Here is a 24,584-nt window from a genome sequence, read left to right on the forward strand (position 1 = left end):
ACTCATCTGTAAATAGGAAGTTAGCTTAGGAAAACCCCCCAGATTCATGAATAAATGAGTAAATAAATCATTTAATTTTAAAAGGGAAGCAGCAATCCATAGGCTTAATATTATAGTTCAATGAGATGATTGTAAAAAGGCACCTGGCACAGGTGCTTTTAGCTATTCTACATTTGGGCTACTGACTCGTTGGTGGAAGTTGAGCTGAGGAGAGTTGGGAATAGGACTTAGAAGTGTCTTCAGACCTCTGAAGGCTTGTAAGTGGAAGTGACATGAACTTCTGCCTTTTGGTCCCAGAGAACAGATGTGAGATTAGTGACTCTTAAGTCCACAGGAGCAAATGTGGACCAGATGAAGGAGAGAACTGTCTAATGCTAGAGCAATTTGGAAAAGGTAGAATGGACCCTTTGAGAATATAGGAAATGTCCAAGCACTGAGGTACTCTCCACACTGGGAACTTTATCTGCCAGGTATAAGGTTGGAGGAAACGACCTTTAAGGACCTTTCCAGCTCTGAAATTCTATAATGGATGTATGTGAGAATGAGGCTGTCTTTTGGAAAGCCTCACTAATCTAAGAAATATTTCCCTAATTAATATCAAGAAGAATTACAAGATACATGAAGAAGGTAGATTTGAGAGTGGAGAACCTACTTATCTCCCTAAACCCTGCCTCCTTCCTAAGCTCTGATTTTCACCTCCTGTTCCAGGGACCAATCCTAGATGATTTTCTGCAATTTTAGAGACAGAACAATGCTGACTCACCTCTTGCATGGCAAGCAGGGACTGTTTTCTGCCTCCTGAAAAGTGTTAGATTCAATTTGAATCCAGGGGGTGGGATCTGGGAAAGGGACCTATGCCATCAGTTTGGCATCATACAGCACAAAATGTTGAGTTCGGAAACCAGAATTTGACAATGGTCTTGATACTCGCTAATAGTTAGGGCAAGGCACTTACATTCACAGACCCTCAGCCTCCTCTTCCATTCAAGTGTAGAAAAGGATTCTTCTCTCTAGATAGTAAGTAGCACTACACACAATTTTATTTAACCCACAAGCTCCCCCTGGTGGCAACTACAGTGTGTGAGTGTGGCTCTAGCCCTCAAGAGCTCACCTGTTCATTTCTGTTGTGCATGAGGTATATGCTGTCTCCAGACAGGATTAAAGACAACTAGTTGCCCCTGAAAATGATTAAATTCCATCTATTTCATCTATCCCTTGCCCTGGTGATCCATTAGAGAATGGTATGTGGAAAGAGTGAATTGTTGTTCTTTTGTGAACAGTTAAGTGGGACTTGAGCTCCTTAAATGCAGAATAATGCCCTACCCCCAGCACCCATTCAGCCTTATTTTGGGTAGGAAGAAACTTTTCAATTAAGAAAGAAGATAATTAAATTTTTTGAACTCAAGAAAAAGGAAAAAGTTAACTAACACCACACAACACCACACCTAAATTTTTTCTTCTCAAAGCTAGGTGACAGAACTGCACACTTTTGTAAAATTACTGTTCAAAGCTATGCTTATGGCTGTTTTGTTCATATCACATGTCATCTGGAATATTTTGTTCTCAACTTCTTCTGAATGGCGGGGTTCTCATTCTTTATAATAGCTACATGGAGATGTTGTCTCCTGATGCTCAATCTTTCCCTAGGGTCCAATATTTGAGCCATTTCCAGTATTTGTTATTATGAGGAGGGCCACTGAGCATTTCTGCACAGGTCCCTTTTTTCTAATAGAATTATTTCTTGGGAGTGGAATTTTGGGGTCGAAAAATAGAAACAGTTTTTATTTTATTACCTATTACCAGATTATTCTCCAGAAATATTTGAAGCCAACTTAAAATACTACTTCCTTCTTAAAACACTGGAAGTACTTTTCATTTTAAAGATAATTTATTACAGAATTCTCAGTTTATCAAAAAGTCCTCATAAAGTAGTGTGCATATGGGAATCAGACAGACTTGAGTGAACCCAGTGTTAGTGCTGAACCTCAATTTTAAGGGGTTATTTTAAATATGAATAAGATATTGTACCTGCTCAGGTGTCTAGCGCATAGTAAATGCTTAGTAAATGGTAACAGTCATGATTAGCATCCACTCAGCTCTTACCTGGGGAAGAATCAAAAGAAAGGGATTCCTTAGGTAGTCAGTTTAGCATGTCAGGACTACTACAGCAAAGTAAAGGTGTATGCCCCAATTTTGACCTGTAGGCCTATGGACTGATTCTTGAGATCCAGTTTTCTTAGTGGACTGTCTTAGATGGGCTCATTTTCTTACCTGATATGAAGAAAAGAGGGTGCTAACATCCAGGCTAGTCTTCTTTCCTGGCCAGCCCTACCCCCACTACCTGCCAATCTCTTCTTCAATCTTTCTGGAGCAGTTCCTGCCTCATGCTGGGGACCGAATCTTGATCACGGGGGCAGCCGACTCCAAAGTGCATGTCCACGACCTGACAGTAAAGGAAACGATCCACATGTTTGGAGACCACACAAACCGGGTGAAACGCATCGCCACAGCGCCCATGTGGCCCAACACATTCTGGAGTGCTGCTGAAGATGGGCTTATCCGGTAAGGGCCTGAGGGATGAAGCAGGGCCTGTGCCTTCCCTGGTTCCACTGCATGTTGGCTCCCCTGTCCCATCTGCTGCTTCCTTCTACAGGCCTCGTTCCTTCCCTTCAGCAGAGTTCCAGCCTCACTTGTCTGCCCAGGGCACTTGTCTGTGAACATTTGCTCTCATCTTCCCCACTCTTTACCCTCTCCTGCACTATATCCAGGCCTGCCAGCCTGCTCTCACCAGCACAGAGTCTGCTTCCTCCGGGCTTTCACACTTGCTTTCCCTCCATGTGGTTTCCTCTGTCCTCAGTTTTTTCAGTGTTTGATTTTCTCACCCTGAGATCACCTTAAGAATCACCACCTCAGAAGCACCTTCTCTGACTATCCTGTCTGAAGTAGAACCCCCTTCCATTATTCTGTCTCAGCACCCTAATTATATCCTCTATAACTCTAATTACCATCCGTAGTTCTCTTATTTTATTTACTTGTTGGTTTATCTTCTTGTCTGTATCACTCACCAAACAGTGAACTGTCAGAGCACTCCACCTGTCTCTTGTCCCTGGTTGTGTCCTTAGAGACAGTGCCTGCCACATAAAGGTGCTTGATACACTTCTCTCGAATAGTTGATCAGTGAGCGTATGTGTGAGAAGAGAGAGATAGCCAGCCAGAAATGGTAAAGTGGGCTTTCTCCCTTTGCAGTGGCCTGGATTGTCACACCTTTGCCTCTACTTCCCTTCATCCTAAAATGGTCTCAATGCCCTTTAACTCCTTTCTTCAGAGGTGACCTTAGAACTTTTATCTTATCTCCCCAACCTGCTTTAATGCTTCCCTTTAGATCTTATAGGGCTTTATGCCCTCTTCCCTGTTACAATGGTGGAGAGATATGTAAATCATTCATAAACAGCAGTTAGAAGCAGGGCACTGATGTCAGACAGACCTGGGATCAAGTCCTACCTCTGTCACTCAGTGTTTGGGGCAAGTCACTTTACCCCCTGAATCTTAGTTTATTCATGTATAATGGGAATTATATTATCCCCCTTGCTGGCCTGAGTATTAAAATTGAGATAACGGCTGAGTGTAGTAAGTCAATCGGAGAAGGACAAACATTATATGTTCTCATTCATTTGGGGAATATAAATAATAGTGAAAGGGAATATAAGGGAAGGGAGAAGAAATGTGTGGGAAATATCAGAAAGGGGGATCCCTGGGTGGCTCAGCAGGTTTAGTGCTGCCTTCGGCCTAGGGAATGATCCTGGAGACCCGGGATCGAGTCCCGCATCGGGCTTCCTGTGTGGAGCCTGCTTCTCCCTCTGCCTGTGTCTTTGCCTCACTTGCTCTGTGTGTGTGTGTGTCTCATGAATAAATAAGTAAAATCCTTAAAAAAAAAAAAGGAATATCAGAAAGGGAGACAGAACATAAAGACTCCTAACTCTGGGAAACGAACTAGGGGTGGTGGAAGGGGAGGAAGGCGGGGGGTGGGGGTGAATGGGTGACAGGCACTGGGGGGGGCACTTGATGGGATGAGCACTGGGTGTTATTCTGTATGTTGGTAAATTGAACACCAATAAAAAATAAATTTATTTAAAAAATAAAATAAAACAGAGATAATGCCTGTGAAAACCTTAGGATAGTACTTGGAAGAAAGAAAGCGCTTGGCGATGGCAGGTGCAACTCCATGTTACTCTTGTTGACCTTGACTAATTACTGTGTGCCAGGGATGCAGGTAGAAGCTAAGCATCTAGAATTGGAGCCTAAGCACTTAAGCAAAGGCGCAGTCAGGGAAGGTGTCCTAGTAGAAGGTGAGCATACACTGGGCCTTCCAGAATAGACAGGATTTGCGTGGGCAAGGAAAAGCAGAGTGGCCTCCCCAACTTAAGCAGAGTTTGTAAAGGCAGGGGTAGATAGGCCACATAGGGGATAGTTGTAACTGACACAGAAAACTGAGGAATAAGACTGGTATGAAATCAGGTCTTGGAAAACAGACTGAGGAGTTTGGTAAAAATAAACTAACAATAAACTCATCCTAGAAGTGTTGGGGAATCTGCAGTTTTTTGAGCAGGAGAGTGATATAACAAAAACAGTATTTTAGGAAAAGTAATCTAATGAGATTGGCTTAGAAAGGTAAGGCAGACAGGGTAGAGATTATTGCCAATGTCTAGGTAGGAGGTGAGTGAGCATACAGGCGACATCCTCCCTCTTTCTCTGTGCCATTCTCGACAGCACAACAGTCCCCCAAACTGCACTGAGGGGCGTGTTACTGCCCGGGATGTCTGGCATGACCTTTACCGCCTGAGTGGGATTCAGAGTTGTCTTGGCGCACTGTTTCTAGATAGCTCTTTGGTGACCTCTAGATTCTTTTTTCTGTCACCTCTATACTTCTTCTGTTTCCTGTAAGAAATTAGATTAAAAGTAGAGTTAAGGAGAAGAGCCAAGTGGTTAAAGGCTGTCTCGCCAGCTCTGCACTATCACAGCTTCACACTTATTGGCAGTGTCATCCCAGATAGGCTCTTTACCTGCCTTCAGCCTCAGTGTTCTAATGGTACCTGGGGATGGTGGAAGGATTTAATTAGATAAGCCATGCACAACACTTAGGGACAGTACTGGACACAAAGCAATTTCTCACTCTTATTAATCAAGAGTAATAGTATTTAATAGCAATATCACTGATACCTGTTAAAAAAAACAGTACAATAATATTTACCTTCAGTAGTTATATGAAGAATAAGACAGATTGTGTGAGAAGCCTATTTCAGGTGCCTGGCCCACAGTGAGCACTCAAGAAATGGGAGTGGTTTTTCAGGGCATCTGGCTGGCTCAGTTGGAGGAGTTTGCAACTTTGGTATCAGGGTAATGCGTTCAAGCCCCACACTGGGTGTAGAGATTACTTAAAAATAAAATATTTTAAAAAGAAAAAGAAATAGGAATGGTTTTTGCCATTCTTATTATTAAGGAACAGGTCAAAGCCACTCTCAGTTGCTTTATATAACAAGGCATTAGCTTCTACCCTGCTTCACAGGAGGACCCAACCCCCACCCCCTAACATTGTCCTCTCTCACAGCCAGTATGACCTTCGGGAGAACAGCAAACACTCGGAAGTGCTGATTGACCTGACAGAGTACTGTGGCCAGCTGGTGGAGGCCAAGTGCCTCACTGTCAACCCCCAGGACAACAACTGCCTGGCAGTAGGGGCCAGTGGGCCCTTTGTGAGGCTCTATGACATTCGCATGATCCATAACCACAGGTATGAATAGTTCGGCTTCCCCTGGGCAAGTCTCTGGGAACCTGCTGCCCCTTTCCCTCGTTGCCATGCCCTCTTCTTTTTGAGGTAGGTTTTTAAAATTTTGTGATTTAAAAAAAAAAAATGTAATCCATACTTGTTTTGGAAAATATGGGAAGTATAATAAAGAAACTACCCGTAGTCCACCACCTGAAAGAAATCACTGTGTATAATATTTTCTTCTGTTCTTTTACTCTGAGTATTTGTACAGAGTTATAATCTTGTAATTCTTTTTTAGAAAATTTAATTTTTTTATTCTTTTTTTTTTTTTTTAAACAAACGTAGAATATACTCAGAAACTCCACATAAGTCCCAGACCTGCTTTGCTAGCTTGGGTTTTCACTTGACTCCTGGGACAGACACAGGGATGTCTGGCCTGCTTTACTTTCATTTGTGGGTTTAGGCAACCACTGCTTCTCCTCACACACTACATGACCTGGAGTGGACCTTAACCCCTACCTTCATCATCTGTAAAATGGGGATGATAGGGTGGTCATGAAGACCAAGACAATGGACAGGACCTACTTGTAAAGCACTGTAATGTATGTGGCCATGGCTATCTAGTTGGTGAACCTTTGGGGTTGCTGAGGTAAGGAAGAAAGGTACCTCCTTTCAGAGATACTCATTTAGGTTTTCTTTTTTTTTTTAATTTTTATTTATTTATGATAGTCACACACACAGAGAGAGAGAGAGGCAGAGATGTAGGCAGAGGGAGAAGCAGACTCCATGCACTGGGAGCCCGACGTGGGACTCGATCCCAGGTCTCCAGGATCGTGCCCTGGGCCAAAGGCAGGCGCCAAACCACTGCGCCACCCAGGGATCCCTCATTTAGGTTTTCTTTTAGGAATTGTTGTCTGGGGATCCCTGGGTGGCACAGCAGTTTGGCGCCTGCCTTTGGCCCAGGGCGCGATCTGGGAGACCCTGGATCGAATCCCACGTCGGGCTCCCGGTGCATGGAGCCTGCTTCTCCCTCTGCCTGTGTCTCTGCCTCTCTCTTTCTCTCTGTGTGACTATCATAAATAAATGTAAAAATAAATAAATAAATAAATAAATAATAAAAAAATACTACCCTGTCACTCTTCAGTTCCACTTCCACCAATCATCACATTAGAACATAGCCAAAAGACAGGACTTTTTTAAAAAAAAAAAAAAAAAAGAAAAAAGGAATTGTTGTCTGGTCCAGCCAGGGGTAGTGCTAGGGGTTATAATCTATATGCTTTGCCTTCCCACCAGGAAGAGCATGAAGCAGAGCCCTTCAGCAGGTGTCCACACCTTCTGTGACCGGCAGAAGCCCCTTCCGGATGGTGCAGCCCAGTATTACGTAGCAGGTAGGACTGAGTACAGCTCTGGCCCCAAATTCTTGGCTGGGTGCTGACTCTCTCTGGGGTGGTACAGGAGACAGCATGGCATGGTGGTCAAGAGCAAGAGTTTTAGAGTAAGGCAGATGTGGACTTTAATCCTGTCATTGACCAGCCATACTGTGACCTTGGCAAACCATTACCCTTTATAAATCTTAATTTCTTTTCCATAAAATGGCATCATAATGATTAAATGAGATAGAGTATTTAAAAAGCAATTAGCCTAGTGCATCTAGTAAGTGTTCAACACTTGAAGCTTCTCTTATGATGAATGTAATTGCTACCATTATTGATATGGTTGGCTTCATACAATCCCCTGCCCCTCTGGGGGGAGATGGAGAAGCTCAATTAGGGTAACTAAGCTGTTCCCCACAGGTCACCTGCCAGTGAAGCTGCCTGATTACAACAACCGTCTGCGAGTGCTGGTTGCCACCTATGTGACCTTCAGCCCCAATGGCACAGAGCTACTGGTCAACATGGGAGGGGAGCAGGTATGTATGGCTGCCCAGGGTGGCTTTGTTCCACCACCCATATTCAGTAGCCAGGTCTTATTTCTCACTTCCCACTACCATGAGGCAGACAAGAAGCAACAGCCTTATTGTAAATGACTTTATGGTGAAATGTAGGAGCAACAAGGCATCATTGGAATTCCTAGAGAAGTGCCCTGGCCTTGGCTTTTTCTTAAACTTTAGAACTGACAGGACCGGGATCCCTGGGTGGCGCAGCGGTTTGGCGCCTGCCTTTGGCCCGGGGCGCGATCCTGGAGACCCGGGATCGAATCCCACGTCGGGCTCCCGGTGCATGGAGCCTGCTTCTCCCTCTGCCTGTGTCTCTGCCTCTCTCTCTGTGTGTGTGTGCCTATCATAAATAAATAAAAATTAAAAAAAAAAGAAATTTAAAAAAAAAAAAAAAAAGAACTGACAGGACCTATCTTCTGTGTACTGTGAATTCATTCTTCATACTGTGTCTTCATTCTTCTGAGCCTCAATTTCCTCATCTTTTTTCCTAGGAGAAAATCCTGGGGCTCAGAGCCAGGCTGTGGGTTAGGGCCAGCTGTAGGAGTGTTCCTTGATTATGGCAGGTTACTATTTGCATATTCTCAGGATATTTAGTAAGCCTTGCTCAAATCCATTTATTCTGCATACATTCACTGAGTACTTTCTGTGGGACTAGCATTATTATAAACATGAAGGAAACAAATGTGAACCATGATCCAGCCCAGGTTGACAGGGGAAACATGACAAGCGAACCAGTTGATGACATTACAAGGCAAGATGGGTTATGTACCAAAGAACTGGGATAGAGAACAGGCGAGCACCTGAGTTCAGAATATAGTTCTGGCTTCAGATTGCTGAGCCATCACCTGGCCTAAAGGTAACATACGGATGAGTAGAGAGGCAGTCTAGCAGATTGGTTTGGAGCCAGACAGACTTGGTTTTGGGTCCTCGCTGTGCTACATGTTGCTTTTATGGCCCTGGGTAAGTAAAGTCTGAGCCTGTATTTCTTCCTCTATAAAGAGGTGATAATAGCAATTCTTAGGGCACCTGGCTGTCTCAGTCAGAAGAGCATGCAATTCTTGGTCCCTGGGGTTGTGAGTTTGGGTCCCATGTTGGGTGTAGAGATTATTAAAAACAATAAACTAAAAAAACAGTAGTACCTCTCTATGGGGTGGTTTCTAGGATGAAATGAGATAAATCATATAAAACAATTTGCAAAGTTTCTAAAGCAAAGTAAGAATTCAAAAAATGTTATAATAGATAATAGTATAATAGATATATTACTATTAGCATAATAGATATACTATAATAGATACTATGGATGCTATAATAGATATACTAATAGTATAACGGATAATAATATAATAGATAATGTTTGCTGAGATAAGTAAGTAGCAGTGTTAATTTGGGCAAATTGCTTCCCTTCTCTGAGGCTTCAGTTTTCCCATCTGTAAAGTGAGACATTTGGCTTTGTGACCTCTGAGGACCTTTCCAACTTAAACGTGATTCTAATTAATGGCAGTGTTTTAAGCAGTCTACCCTAAGGGCCAGGAACTGGGAATATTTTCCTGTCTGAGGTTTGCTCCATAGGAACCTCTCCTGGCCTTGCTTGATGGCTCCCTCCTCAACACCCACTGTGTTCCTGAGAGCCATCAAGCCACCAAGGCCTTGCTCATGGCTAGCCACATTCTTACCTCATGGTCTCTGTCTCTTTTCTTGACCCTTCCTCTCTAGGTCTATTTGTTTGACCTGACTTATAAGCAGCGGCCATATACCTTCCTCCTGCCTCGAAAATGCCACTCCTCAGGGGTAAGTTCTCTCTTGGGATAGGGTATCTCTGCTGGGAGCTTGAATGTGTGTCACCTCTGCTGAGAAAGCTGCCTCTTCTCTTGTACTGTGGCTGTGATCCACCAAAAGGAATGATTCCCTGAAAGAACATTTTTCTGTATAGTAAGAAGGAAGATAACAGTAGGCCAGAGAGATCCATCAAAGAGGTTGGCATCACGGTCCTTTTCACTTCCTTCTGAAAAATCAGTTTCTTTCCATGGCTTGTCTCTTGAGGACCTGAAGTAGTTGCCCTTCCTTTCTCATCCTGGATCAGTCTCCTCACTGACTCCTCTCTGAGCCTTACTGTTGATTTAGGCACCTCTACTTCTCCCTCCCCAACCCCCAGCTAAGGGTAATGTCAAGTTGAAGCTGTGTCCCTCTCCAACCAGCAGAGGGCGCACAGGCTTTTCTTTATGCATTTGCCTGTGTGTCAGAACTTGCTTTCTGGGAATGGATCTCACCCCGGGAGAGATCCATTCACCCCGGGAGAATGGCCCACAGTGGAACCATCAGGTCCTGTGATGGAAGCTGGAAGGCTGCTGAGGAGAAATGAGGACTTTCTCTTGAGTTGTTGCTGTTCCTTTCTCCCCACCCCTGCCAGAAGTTCAGAATGGCAAGATGTCCACCAATGGTGTATCCAACGGTGTGTCCAATGGCCTGCACCTTCACAGCAACGGCTTCCGGCTGCCAGAGAATAGGGGACATGTCAGGTGAGGCCAGACTGACTTGTCCAGCCCTCTCAGTCCCAGTTACACCTTATGGTACCTTACCATATAATTGGAGAAAAGAGCATGTCCTGTAAAGCATCCAGGCACACACCTCAGAGTTTGAGGGGCTGGGGCAAGGGTTGTAATGAAGTAACGGAGTATTTCTGGATATGGCTAGTGTTTCCAATACTGCTTCTCCCTGGTAGGATTCCAGTCATGCTCAAACTGAAGCTTCAGTCCCTTGGTATCAGTAACTAGGTCAGGAACTGGGGGCCAGCTGCCTCTTAGTACTGAGCTCTCTCTTAAAGGTGTTCCACACAGATGGACCTCCCCTATTATATTTTTCTTTGTCCCATACCATCTTTTGGTTTCTGTTCACTGCCAGGCCCAATGCTGGACTTTAGATACAGAGGTGCTCAAATCCTCTGAGCTTTGAGAGAAACAGATGTCTCTATAGATCCATGGGAGGAACTTGGGTGGTCATAAGGTTCATGTCAGTGCGGAGACAGGTGGCTAGCTACTGTCATGCCCAGGAATTTGATTAAGAATTGCCTCTGGGAAATAGAGTAGAATCGCTCTTGGGGTGCCTGGATAGTGGAGCATGCAGCACTTGATCTTGGGGTCATGAGTTTGAGCCCCATGTTGGTTATAGAGTTTACTTAGAGAGAAAATTGCCTTTAACCTGTCTGTGATAGCTTCATTTCTGTTTCTCTTTTTTTTTCACTGGTTCAGTGTATCTGGACTGTGCCCACTACCTATTACAGTAATCCAGGCCAAGGATAGGAGTGGTCCCCTCTTCTAAATGATAATGGAGATCTCACAGACCAAGAAAATACGGGTGGCCCTCAGGCAAGGCTGCAGACTTCTCTGACCTTCTTTGGCTGGCCTGACTTGGTTCTCCTTCCCCAAAGCCCCCAGGTAGAGCTGCCCCCATACTTGGAGCGTGTGAAACAGCAAGCCAACGAGGCCTTTGCCTGCCAGCAGTGGACCCAGGCCATTCAGCTTTACAGCAAGGCCGTGCAGAGGGCCCCTCACAATGCCATGCTCTATGGGAACCGAGCTGCTGCCTACATGAAGCGCAAGTGGTGAGTGGACTCTGGCCAGGATGAGGGATGAAGACGGGGACTGGTGGAGCCAAGTTGCCGAGGCCTCCAGGGAAGGTGGCAGTGGCATTCCACTGCCTCTTAGGGCTCCTTAGCCTCAGGCTTCTCCTCCCCACCTCCAGACTGGAAGTCAGGAAGTCTCAAGCACCAAGGAAGCTCATAATGAAGTAGGACAGGTTCACAAGTAGCTTCAACACAGTATTTTGTTATAAAATGATGTGGTCACTGGGCAAGTAGGATTTGAAGAGAATGATTAATCCCAATTGCTGCATAATTGTGCCTTGAATTGGACTATGAAGGAGCAGTGGAATTCTTGTTAGATAGAAAAGAGGCATTTGGTGAATTCAGGTGGTATCTATCTGATTCTGCAGCTCCTTGACCTTGGGGCCTGCTTCCCTATGCTCTTAGACCATTGGACCAAGCACAAACAAGATACCAGGGATCTAAAGCTGGCTGTGGGTCATGTTGGGTCATAGTGGCTGGTGGTAAAAGGGTGGGTCCATATCCTGAAGAACCCGCTATCTTTGGAGACCATCAGGGCTCTCAGCCCTTCTGCCTGCAGCACCAGCAGGCAAGCAGGCAGGCATACCCCATCCCCCAGCCGAGGCCAGGACTGGAGATGGATAGAGCTGGGCCCACAGCCATTTCTGCTCCGTCTGGCATCCGTCGGCTCTGCCCAGACAGACAGGCCAGCTGGTGTGCCATCGTCTGGCTGCAACAAGGCAGGCCAGAGAGGGAAGTTTAAGAAACCCACCCAAGTCAGCAGGATGGTAGATGGGGGTTTGGGAAGATGCTACCCCCATAGGCCTTAGCTTAGGCATCAAGAGTTTGCCAAAGGTTCAGATGGCAACCCAACCCAGGAGGTGATGGTTTGGGGGCCATCCTGATGTGTTTTGCTTCTCTGTCCAAGGAGTTGGGTAGAATACAGTGTCCTCATCCAGGCTTTAGACTGAGAGCTGTTTCACTTCTACATTCTTGCTAAGAATGGCTAATGATTTCCCAATCCATGGGTGCCCTTGACATGTTCTCTGAATTCCTACTATGCACTAGAGACCAGGGACACAAAGTTCTTCACTTTGAGTTCCTGTGTTCCAGAGTGCCCAGCCTTTGGACGGAGGACAAAGACATCATGGTTCATCATCAAAGAGGCAGGAAGCAATGAGTCTTTGAGTGATCAGGTGAAGCGCTGTGGGCATCAAGAAAAGTTAGGTCACTTTAGCTGGGGTCAAGGAAATGTCAGGAAGATGAGGTGTCTGATGAGCTTTAAGTGTGGGCAGGCTTAGGCAAGGAAATGAAAAGGAGGAGGGGATTACAGGGAAGGACATTCCCAGGAAGATGAATGGTGTGAACAAAGGCGTGGGGGTGGGGGACTGACTGAAGAGCTTGTTTGCAGAACAACAAATCCATTTGGCTGGAGCAGAGGGTTCTGGAAGGGACTGGCAGGAGATGAGTCTGTGAGGTAGCCTGGGGCCGGCCTGGGAAGGACTTGGAATGCAGAGCGGTGGCGTTTTGGCCTGGATTCAGTGGGATGATGGGCAGCTACTGAGGAGTTTTGAGCAGGAGAGGGATGTGCTGAGGGCTGTCCTTTAAGGGAGATTGATCTGGCAGTGAGTCTGGATGGGTGAGCCCTGGGGCCAGCCTGCTCTCCCCATCCCCACATGCCTGCCAGTGACCCCTAGAATGTCACATTCTGTCCCAGGCCTGTCTCTCCAGGGCTGCCATCTGCTCCTGGATGCACTGGGAGCTGTCACCCCCTGGCTCCTGGTTGGTCTCTGTCTAGCTCTCTCCAGGAGCTCTGAGGGGCACTTTGCAGGTGGTAATTGGGTTTCTAAACAGTGCCTGCTCCTTCATCACAGCCAGTCGTTCTGACGCAGGCCTTGCCTTCAAAGCACTCTGTCCCCTGCCTGCTCCCACACTGATGAGCTGCTTGTTGTCGAAGTGGGCATGGCTGCTGCAAGGGCTGAATGCTCCCTCTGAGTGCTGTAGGAGAGGAGGGTCAGGAGGGCATTTTCCCTGTCGGGCCTGCTTTGGCCCTATGCAGGAGGGTTGTGAGCTCTATGTTGGTGGAAGGAACATCAACCCTGGAGAGTGCTGCTTGGCACATTTGGGTCCTAGGCCCATCTCAGCTCAGCAGGGAAAGGAAAAAAACAAAACACAAAAAAACAAAACAGTTACCGAAGGAGAAGAAGTCGTTCTTATGACCTCTCTGGCTCTCCAGATGACAGGTGGGAACAGATGAGAGGTGCTGGGGAGTGTATTCTATATTCTGGCATAGGGTGGGAGAGCAAGAGACTTTCCTTTGACCCCTCCCCACTCACTCTCCCCACAAAACCATCCCCACTTCCCTTCGACCATGCTATGGGAGGTTGAAGAAGTGAGTGGGGATGATTTGGAGCTCCTGGCGTGCCCACCCCCCTTTGCCATCAGCTTTCAGAGAGCTGACTCTGCCAGTCTGTCAGTCCCCATTCTTCAGCCCCGGGAGGTAGAGGCCACAGCTGCTGTGGATCAGTCAGCCAGGACAGAGGGGGGTCTGGCTGAGGGCTTGCTGCCTGCTGATCAGACCCTGAGTCCCCAGCCTGGCACTTCTGGCTTCCCCAGACCACAGAACTGTCCTTGAGGGCCCCCTGCCTTGGCCATGGCTTTGAAGACCAGCCGGGGGGATTTGAGGAGGTAGTTGGAGGAAAAGAAAAGGAGGGCTTGGGGAGCCTGAGATGGGCAAGATGCCAGGCCTTCTGCTGCAGAGAGCTGCGGGTGCCTGGGGTGAGCCAGTGCACAGTTGCACTCTGTGCCCAGCAGAGGGCAGCCTGACACTGCTTTCCCCCCCAAGAGCACACACAAACCATCACCACCACCCACCACCCACCCCACCCTACCCCCATCCGCCATCCCCACCATGACTTCAGGGTTCCTGACTTAACTCCTTAACATACTCTGTCTCCTGGGGATCAAGGCCTGGGCTGAGCTAGAGTTCTTTCCATCCCCAAGTACCTTCTCCCTGAGATCCATCAGAGGTGGGCAGAGGTGGCCACAGCAAGCAGAAGAGACTGAGTGGATTCCTTGCTCGCTATGTGGCCCCACCTCCAAGTCACACTCCCCTGCCTTCCCAGGGATGGTGACCACTACGATGCCCTGAGGGACTGCCTCAAGGCCATCTCCCTAAACCCATGCCACCTGAAGGCACACTTTCGCCTGGCCCGCTGCCTCTTTGAGCTCAAGTATGTGGCTGAGGCCCTGGAGTGCCTGGATGACTTCAAAGGGAAGTTCCCGGAACAGGCCCACAGCAGCGCTTGTGACGCATTGGGCCGAGACATCACGGCAGCCCTCTTCTCCAAAAATGATGGTGGTGAGTGAGCACTGAGGAGGGGTTACTGTCACTTTCTATTTGAGGTCCTATGTGACATGCTAGAGAGGATATAGTTCTGAGATCAGTGACGCCTGGATTCAGAAATCATGTGGCTTTGGAACAGTCATTTGGTCTCTCTGAGACTCAGTTTCCTCATCTGTAAAGGGGGAGTGATAGTACCTCCCATTCAGAGTTTCTGTGGAGGATTAGCAATAGCGTGCTTAAAGCACCTGGTATAATGCCTGGAACTCAGGACCGGAATAAGCTCAGCTCAGGCCATCTATGTAGCTCCAGCTGGGCCTGCTCAACCTGCTCACAGATAGGGCCTTGGCCGTTCCATTGGACATCTGAGTAAGAGGCAGCAGCTGGAGGTTGCACTATACCAGTTTGCACACTTGGAACAGAGGCAGCAGCATAGCACAGTAGAAATACCTCATGCATGTGGTGTAAAACCTTGGGTTCCAACTTCGGCTCTGCCGTGTGGTAATTATGTGATCTTGGGTGAAGCGCAGCCTCCCTGAACCCACTGCCTTACCTGCACAGAGAGCATTCAAAAGCCCTGTCTAGCTCACCTCAGCAGCATTGGAGAGTGAGCTGGGTATTTGGTGAAATGTGAACTCACTGGAGGCAGACATGGATCCTCATCTCTCCTATGCAGTTTACTAACCGTGCGATTGATTCATTTGTTTGAGTAGTTATCAAGCATCTACCATGTGCTAGGCACTGTGCTGGGTCCTGGGAGTACAGCTGTGAACAAGTCAGATGAGATTTCTGTATTCATGGAGTTTACAGCCCTAGTGAAGGAACCAAGCGATGGAGGAGAAACAGAGTGTGATGAGTGCCATGGGGACCCGATATGGTATGGGTGCATGGGGCAGGGCTTGGTATCAGACTGGGGTTCTAGAGGAGGAGACATTTAACCTGAGATCTCGAGGATGAGGGAGAAGAGGTAACTAGATTAAAAGTAGCTGTGGGAGGTGAAGACTTCCTGGTCTCGGGACCAGCACATGCAAAGGCCTGGAGGCAGGCAGAACCAAGGCACTTTTAAGGCACTGAGAAAACTGTTGTGATTTTACCCAAGGCTCTTAACCAGTCAGTGCCTCAGTTAGGATCTGTAACTTGTCTTCCAACGAGGAAGGGCTTGGACCTTACTGCCTTCAGAGCCATGGATCTATTTAGAAAAATCTCCCCTTCAAGGCTCTCGGTAGTGCTTCACCTTCTCCTCCCTGCCTCTCACCTCCACAGAAACAGACTGCGGGCCTCTGCATCCCTGGGGCTTTCAGACATTTTTCAGGGACCTGAGCCAAGGCCCTCCTAGCATCTGAGGTCCCCTCTTGAACATCCTCAAGGGCTCTGTCCAAAGATGCTTCTTCCTCAGTCATTCTCAGCTTTCCAGGGTAGGGGTAGGGCTGAAAACAGGGCCAGGGGTGGAGACAGGGGAGGGCAGGGGAAGAGGGACAGGCCTCACCTTTCCATGCTCTCTGCCCCCAGAGGAGAAGAAGGGAGCTGGTGGTGGCGGTGGCGGCCCTGTCCGCCTCCGCAGCACAAGCCGCAAGGACTCCATCTCGGAGGATGAGATGGTGCTGCGGGAGCGAAGCTACGACTACCAATTCCGCTACTGTGGCCACTGCAACACCACTACGGATATCAAGGAGGCCAATTTCTTTGGCAGGTCCGAGGTCCTGAAGAGGAGGAGGGCACAGGCTAGTTGGCAGCAGGAGGTCAGGGGTGGGGGTGGGGGCATAATGCTTTTAGAGAAGTCTCAAATCCCAACTCTGCCTCTGTATCCTTGACCAAATGGCTTCACCTCTGTGGGCCTCAGTCTCTTCATCTATAAAATGAGACCAGCCATCCCCACTCAGAGGTCATCCATAATGAGGATTAATGAGGACAACCATAAAGCATCTAGCACAGGGCCTGGACTCTGCCCTTATCCCCTACCTCCTCTCCCTCGGTCTCCATGTGCCAGAGCTTGGTTTTTTGATATTGATACTTGGAGCTTTCCTCTGCTGGAGGTATGAGGCAAGAGCCCTCAGAAGCTGGCGGTCTTGGCACATCATGTGCTCAGAACTGTGCCCAGTTACTGAGGGACATAGCCCATGTCTCAGATTCCATCACCCCTAACCCTCCTTTGTAGATGGTGTAACTTTCTTTGGGTAGGTGAAACACTTGAATTCGAGAATCTCTCCATCAAGATCCCCTCTAAGTGTAAGTCATGTGTGAGGGGCAGATGTACTGTAGGGTCTGGACCCGGGAAGGCTAGAGCTGCTGAGGGAAGGCTTAGACAAGAGTGTTCCCAGAGACCTAAGAGATGCAAGATCTGATCCAGCACCCAGGGAGCTTATAATATGCTTTGAGGGAGAGTATCTTGAAGGGACTGAAACAGTCCCTAATCCTGAGCTTAATAATAGCTGGACAGTGACTAGGGCTCAGCAGTTTGGAGAGAGGATTACCACGTGTGGGAGTTCTGAGTCAAGTGAAGATCCCAGAGTTCGGGGGGCTGAGCAGCTCCAGATGTCCGTGTTCCCCCTCGCCCTAAGCCACACAGCCTCTACTTGAGGCTGTAGGGCAGTACCCCACCTGACCTCCCTGCCCTTTGCCCCTCTGCCAGCAACGCTCAGTACATCGTCAGTGGCTCTGATGATGGCTCCTTCTTCATCTGGGAAAAGGAGACCACCAACCTGGTCCGCGTGCTCCAAGGGGACGAGTCCATCGTCAACTGCCTGCAGCCACACCCCAGCTACTGCTTCCTGGCCACCAGCGGCATTGACCCTGTTGTGCGGCTCTGGAACCCACGGCCAGAGGTAAGGGTATAGAGAAGATGGGCAAAACTAGACAGGGAGGAAGGTTGGGCTGGACACTGTGCAAGGCCTCTGGCTGACTCAGGAAGGGTTGGGAGGGGAAATGAGTCACCCAAAGGCTAAAAGCTGCTAAGATGAGTGAGCTATTACCCAAGGGTCCAACACTGTGTCAAGGTGGGAACCATCAAATTCTGGAAGTGCCAAATGTAGTGAGTGGGCAGTTCCGGGGCAAGAGTTGGCACCTGCCTTCTAGGGGCATATCCCTGAGCAAGTGGAGATGAGACTCATATACAGGAAATAGTAACCAAGGACAGGGGTACAGGAGACAGGGAGGGAGGGAACCAAAGCAGCTCCAGCACCACCTCGTGAGAACAGTACCTCAGACGCCTCCTAGGTACCTAAGTACCCTGCCCCTCATAGACCACTGTGTTGTGTCCCCCAGAAGCTGGGCAAAAACCAATCCCTTGGTTACATGGGAAGTATGCAGGCTTTGGAGTCTGGTGAACCTATGTTTGAATCCTAGTCCCTTCACTCACTGCCTGAGGGATTTAACCATCTCTGGCCCAGGTTTTTATCATCCGTACATTGGAATGGAAATGACAATACCACCTCAGAAGGCTGTTTTAAAGAAGTGATTCCTATGAAGTGTCCAGTCCATAGCGACACTTAGGGTGTTATGGTCCCTTCTACTCCCAGAGTGCGTAGCCAGGCAGGCTGGCCTGAGGCCTCCCCTGCCCTCTGACCCACTTCCCTCCCCTTTCTAGCCAGCAAAGCAGAAATCAAGTGGTGTATCTAATTACAGAGGCAATTTACTGTGAATTTTAAAGAGAACCCTACAGGCCTCTCCCATGAGGGGAGAAGAGAAGGATAAAGGAAGCATTGTTGGGAGTGATGACAGAAGGGAATAGGATGGGGGTGTTGTCCGTGCTCCCCATCCTGGGTATCTAGCAGGTGTGCCCAATAGACCCTGTGTGAGTCCTCTCTTGTATGTGTCCATGCACAGGCCCCCCATGTGGTATGTCCCCATCATTTCTGGTATGGGGCCCCATCAACATGTATCCTGATAGGTGTGTGCCCCCATATATATATCTCAGTGTATTGTGTTGTTCCCTCCCAATGTATATTACCAAATGGGCCCCCCATGTGGTATGTCATATCCTCACAGAAGTATCCTGGTGAGCATGTCCCCGTACATGTCCCAGTATGTGTATTCCCCTGCACCCAATATACACACGAGTTTATGTACAAATCTCATGTACATCTCCTGGTATGTATGTCCCCTCCAAATTTATTGCTCCCTGTGTGTGTGTTTGCCCCTGCATACACATTCATCCCAGTGGTGTGTGTGCCTTCCCCCACAGAGTGAAGACCTCACAGGCCGAGTTGTGGAGGACATGGAGGGTGCTTCCCAGGCCAACCAGCGGCGCATGAATGCCGACCCACTGGAGGTGATGCTGCTCAACATGGGCTACCGGATCACAGGCCTGAGCAGTGGGGGTGCTGGGGCTTCTGACGACGAGGACAGCTCCGAGGGCCAGGTTCAGTGCCGGCCCAGCTAGACCCTCCTAGCTCTGGTCCCCAGCCTCTGCTACTGGCTGGACCCTCCGCCATGGGCAGGAGGTCAGGGGGTTCTGTTTTGGTTTGTCTTCCCCCCCCCCCCATTTTTTCATTTTCCTGTTTTGTTTGTTAGTTTGGCATTGGGGGTGGGGGGTTGCTACAACTTGCTGGCTTTCAGACTTTTGGGCAGATTGCCCCTTGACTGGTCCCAGCCCTGAGCAGAAGAGCAGGAGGGGAAGCCCCTCTTAATGCCCCCCACCTCCCACTTCCATGTCCCTGGAGGGCTCTGGCCTGCCTCAGGTTGGGAGACAAGGGCTGAAGCTGTCTTCAAGGACTGCCCTATACTTCAGTTGGCGGCAGGAAGGGGAGTGGAATTCCAGTCCGTAAGGGCTAGCCTTGTCCTGTTGCCACTCTTGCTCCTACGGGCAAGGCTAGCTCCTCCGTGGCTTCAGGGAAGGTTCTGAAAAAGGATGGGGTCCCACCCTCCCTCCAGAGCTACCATGTCGGGGTGGAAGCAGAAGGAAAGTGGGAGTTCTGCAGTAGGCAAGACCAGCCCCCTGCCTGGGCAGTAGAGCGACCTCGCCCTTCTCCCAGTGCTGGCTCTGGACCCTGCGCCTGCTCTCTTTGGCCACCCCTGGGGGCTTAGCCTTTCCCAAGGGCCCTGGCAGAGGGTAGGGCACCATGCCCGTACCTTTCTGCACTGCACTACGACTACTCCCACTCCTCTTTCTGGGGGCTCCTTGGCCTCACTGTGACCTTTCTGCCAGAGCTCCCAGCCAGTCCTACTCTGCTGAGGTGGCACTCCCCGCTAAGGGCCCATTCTGCCCTCCCTCCCACCCCACTTGCTGAGCCGCCACAAAGACCAAAGAAGTGATGGCTTTTCTCTGTCCCCTGCTGCTCTGGGAGGGGGGGGGGTCTCCGGAGCCACTCAGATGGGAAAATCCCTAACTCGGCCCCCTCCCTCCTCAGCAGCCCCAAGCTTAACACTGGACAGCGGTCACCCACCACCCACCAAGCCTCTCTCTGCCCCCTGGTCTCAGCTGGGAGCTGCTCCTGAGAGTGGCTCAGCCTTCCTCCCCTCTCCCTCCCTCTCCTTCTCTCTCCCTCTCCCCTTAGTGCTTACTTGGCTCCAGCCCTCCAGCTGCAGCCTCTGGGGAGCAGCAGCCTCCCTCCTTCCCTCCCTCTGCCTGGTCTCTGCCAGGTGCCTCCTCTCAGTCAGGCTTTAGAGCAGCCCTGGAGACAGGAGGGCCATGTTAAAAGCTTTTTCACAGTTTTAAGAAGAAGGTTGGGGGGTGGTGAGGTTAGTGGTGGGGGGTCTGGCACCATCTCGTCATTGCTTTAATCCCAGCAACACAGGTGGCAGCTTCTCCCCCCTTCCTCCCCACCCAGTCCCTCTCCCACCCCTCTCTTCTAGCTTGGTAATGAAGTATATTTATTGGTGAAGGAAACAGCTGCTGCTGCTTTTCCTGCTGCTGGGACTTGCTCCCCTGTCTCTTCTCCATGACCTTTCTCGAGCCAGGGAGGGGAAAGCAGGAGTACTGGGGCTGGGCCCTGGGGCCCAAGGACCAGCAGGGGCCCCTTTGCTTTCCTGTGTTCGAGCCACCTGCCATTTCCTCTCTCCCTGCCTCCGTCCCACCCTCCCTCCCTCCCTGCCTTCTGCCCCCTGCCTGCCCAGCCTGGGCCCTGCAGTGTGGAGAGACACATAAGCCTTACTGTCCTCTGGGGGCAGGAGCCGAGCCTTTTTGTTGCTCCGCTCCCAGGAGAGTGAGGGTGACGCAATTGATTAAAACCATTTTGTTCTAGGTGTGGCTGCTGGCATTTGTGGGGTGTAAATGGGTCTTGGAACCAAAATGAGGGTAACTGATCCCTCACTTCTGTAGCTATGTGACTTTGAGTGACCATACCTCTACAGGGTAGAATGAGGCCTGCCTTGGAGGATCCCTGTGAGCACTGGCCACCCAGCATAGCAAGGCTGAGTGCAACAGAGCCTGCCACTGGTGGCTGTGAATTGCAGTAATCAGCTTTCACTCTCCTGGCTGTTTTCTCATCTCTAAAATAAGGAGGTTGAAGTCTTAGTGGCTTTTCAGCTTCTAAAATCATCCCAAACAAGAAATACACATTTTACATTGTGACCCAAGATACCCATACTTATTTGTATGTATACATAATGAACATAAGTTTTATGCAATAATATTTACCTTTGCTACATGCAATGTGTTCTATTTACCAATCTATTTTATTAAGGAGGAAAAAAATGCTGGCCACAACCCACTAAATGGACTTCACAAACCTACAGTTTTTTAATGTGCCCTGAATTAGAGGATTTATTAGACTAGAGGTTCCCAAACTTTCTCAGCTCACAGCACTCACCTCAGCACTAGTGGCTCAGTCATTTTCTCATGGAGCCTTTAAACCATAAGAAATGCCTAACAGTTCTATTTATCAAGTATTTATGCTCAAATCACATAACAAAAATTATGTCCTACTAAGTCATTTAAAAAAAATAGTACATATAAACTAAAGGGAAACAATACTTTTATTTCATTCTTAAATACAGTAAGTAATGGGATCAGTGTGCCTGTTGGGCACTATAAAACTTGTCACACTTTCTAATCAGATTAGACACTACTGCCTTTATTTCCTGTTCTGCATCAACTTTCAGTTGCTTTTTATCACAGCAACCACTAAAAACCCAGCTCCTCAAAGATGACATAACCATAAGAATGTATCACAACTTAATGATGAAACTATGAACTAACTACGTTGAACTAGTAGATCTCTTTGTAGCCAATAGATGTTGAGTATCTCCCAAATTTAAAATCCTACCATACCGCTAAAATTTGTTATGGCACCTCAAGGTTGTTGATGCATAGTTTCAGGACTGTGGTTCAATATTGTGGGAATAATAGCTTCATTCCTGAAACGTGATTCTTCTGTTTGTACATTTGGAAAGAACAGGGGGTGATGAGGAGGCAGCAGGGTATGTTAGGGTATGCTCAGTTTAGTGCAGGAGACTGGAAGGAGATCCTGACAGAAACAGGTGCTCCAGACAGAAACACCTATTGTGGTGTTATGAAGCAGGTGCTTTGGACTAGTATCACTTCTTCGTGCCCAAGTTGAAGTCTGCAGGAACTTCAAGACATTTGCAGATCAGGCAAGGGAGGGACAGTGTTACAGATCAAGAGAGTATTGTAAAGTCCCAGATTGCCTCCTGGAGCCTGAGTGATTCAGTTCAGCTGCACTGTAGATGTTGGGGTGGCTCATGGGCTGAAGGGGCAGTCCAGTTATAGAGGACTCTGTGCTTGGTAAGAGGCTATAGGCATGTCAGCAAGGAGGAGCCACTAGAAGACTTCATTCACCAGGCGTTCCCTTTCATTTGGAGTTGGTATTCACCCTCCCCGCCTCTTTAAAATACTTTGGTTTTTTTTAGAGCAGTTTTAGACTTATTCTTTTTTGTTTTTAAGATTTTTATTTATTTTTGCATGTGTGCACACACGTGCCCATGAGTGGGGGCGGGGGGGGCGGGGGAGGGCAGATGGAGAAGCAGACTCTCCCCTGAGCAGAGAGCCCGATGGGTCCTGGTATCATGACCTGAGCTGAGCTGAAGGCAGACACTTTTTTTTTTCTTCTTAAAGATTTTATTTATTTATTCATGAGACGGGATCCCTGGGTGGTGCAGGGGTTTAGCGCCTGCCTTTGGCCCAGGGCGCGATCCTGGAGACCCGGGATCAAATCTCACGTCGGGCTCCCGGTACATGGAGCTTGCTTCTCCCTCTGTCTATGTCTCTGCCCCCCCCCCTCTCTCTCTGTGTGTGTGTGTGTGTGACTATCATAAATAAAAAAATAAAAATAAAAATAAAAAATTATTTATTCATGAGAGACAGAGAGAGAGAGAGGCAGAGACATAGGCAGAGGGAGAAGCAGGCTCCGTGAAAGGAGCCTGATGTGGGACCCGATCCCAGGACTCCAGGATCACGCCCTGGGCAGAAGGCATGCACTAAACCGCTGAGCTACCCAGGGATCCCCCTGAAGGCAGACACTTAACTGACTGAGCCACCCAGGTGCCCCAGGCTTACATGCAACTGAGCAGATAGTAAAGTCAAAGAACAAAGGAAAATTGGCACTACTCAACTTCAAGATTTATCATAAAGTTACAATAATTAAGACAGTGTGGTATTGGCAAAGGACTAGACAAATAGATCATTGGAATGAGTAGAGAACCCTGAAGTAGATCCACATAAATATAGTCAGCTGATCTTTGTCAAAGGAGCAAAGTCAATTCAATGGAGAAAGGATAGTCTTTTCAATAGATAGTGCTGGACTTAAACACTATACACCATTCACAAATGTTAACTCAAAACGGATCGTGGATCCAAATGTAAAACACAAAACAATAAAACTTCTAGAAGATAAACAGGAGAAAACCTGGGTGACCTTGGGTTTGGTGATGAGTTTTTAAATTTTTTTTTTTTTATGATAGCCACAGAGAGAGAGAGAGAGAGAGGCAGAGACACAGGCATAGGGAGAAGCAGGCTCCATGCACCGGGAGCCCGACGTGGGATTCAATCCCGGGTCTCCAGGATCGCGCCCTGGGCCAAAGGCAGGTGCCAAACCGCTGCGCCACCCAGGGATCCCGGTGATGAGTTTGTAGAAACAACATCAAAAGCACAATCCATGAAAGAATAGATAAATTGGGTTTCATTAAAAACTTCTGCTGTACGAAGCCATTGTTACCAAAATGAAAAAGACAAGCCAGGACTGAGAGAAAATGTTTCCAAAACAGGTCAGATAAAGGCATTGTACCCCCAAATATACAAAGATCTACAAAGAACTCTTAAAATTCAACAATATGAAAACAACCTAATTTAAAAATGGGCAAAAGATCTGAATAGACACCTCACCAAAGAGGATTACAGGGGACTAATGAGCATACAAAAAAAAAAAAAAAAGCTCAGCATTGTGTCATTAGGGAATTGCAAATTAAGTCAACAATGAAATATCATCACCCATTAGGATGCCTAGAATCCAAAAACTGACAATACCAAATCCTGACAAGGATGTGGAGGACCAGGAATTCTCATTACTGGTGTGAATGCAAAATAGTACGGCCTCTTGAGAAGATAGTTTGGCAGTTTCTTACAAAGCTAAATATATAGTCTTTCCATAAGATCCAGCAATCGCTCCTTAGTATTTACCCAAATTAGTTGAAACTTATGTCCAAGTTGGAAGCAACCAGGAAGTCCTGTAAAAGGTGAATCAGTAAATTATGATATAGCCACATAATGTATTATTCAGTGATAGAAAGAAACGAGCTATCAAGCCACAAAAACATGGAGGAAACGTAAATGCATATTGTTTAATGAAAAAAGCCAGTCTGAAGGCCACATTGTATGATTCCAACTATATGACATTCTAGAAAAGACAAAACTAGAGAGAAAAAAGTTCCCTTGTGCTCCATTTTTAATGTGCTTCCGCATATGTGACTCACCCAAAGCTCTTACCAGCCGTACTGGTAAGAGAGGCGGGGGTCGGATAAGCCCTCTCAGTGAATGCACAGCAAAACAATC

The 24,584-nt window shown here is 47.9% G+C and overlaps 1 protein-coding gene across 1 annotated transcript in view; it reads left to right on the plus strand.

The window, feature by feature from the left end:
* Nucleotides 1–20,819, plus strand: part of WDTC1 (WD and tetratricopeptide repeats 1) — a 62,828-nt gene extending 42,009 nt beyond the window's left edge. Inside the window, exons 6-16 of the mRNA XM_055332002.1 lie at nt 2,375–2,562; nt 5,606–5,788; nt 7,058–7,152; nt 7,558–7,673; nt 9,414–9,492; nt 10,108–10,216; nt 11,125–11,298; nt 14,424–14,659; nt 16,151–16,331; nt 17,271–17,463; nt 18,822–20,819. Coding sequence (XP_055187977.1) covers nt 2,375–2,562; nt 5,606–5,788; nt 7,058–7,152; nt 7,558–7,673; nt 9,414–9,492; nt 10,108–10,216; nt 11,125–11,298; nt 14,424–14,659; nt 16,151–16,331; nt 17,271–17,463; nt 18,822–19,019 — 1,752 coding nt within the window. The 3' untranslated portion in view covers nt 19,020–20,819. The remainder of the gene's footprint in view (nt 1–2,374; nt 2,563–5,605; nt 5,789–7,057; nt 7,153–7,557; nt 7,674–9,413; nt 9,493–10,107; nt 10,217–11,124; nt 11,299–14,423; nt 14,660–16,150; nt 16,332–17,270; nt 17,464–18,821) is intronic.
* The last annotated feature ends 3,765 nt before the right edge of the window (nt 20,820–24,584 follow it).

Source organism: Nyctereutes procyonoides, unplaced genomic scaffold, assembly GCF_905146905.1.
Source record: "Nyctereutes procyonoides isolate TBG_1078 unplaced genomic scaffold, NYPRO_anot_genome, whole genome shotgun sequence".
Taxonomy (NCBI): Eukaryota; Metazoa; Chordata; class Mammalia; order Carnivora; family Canidae; genus Nyctereutes; species Nyctereutes procyonoides.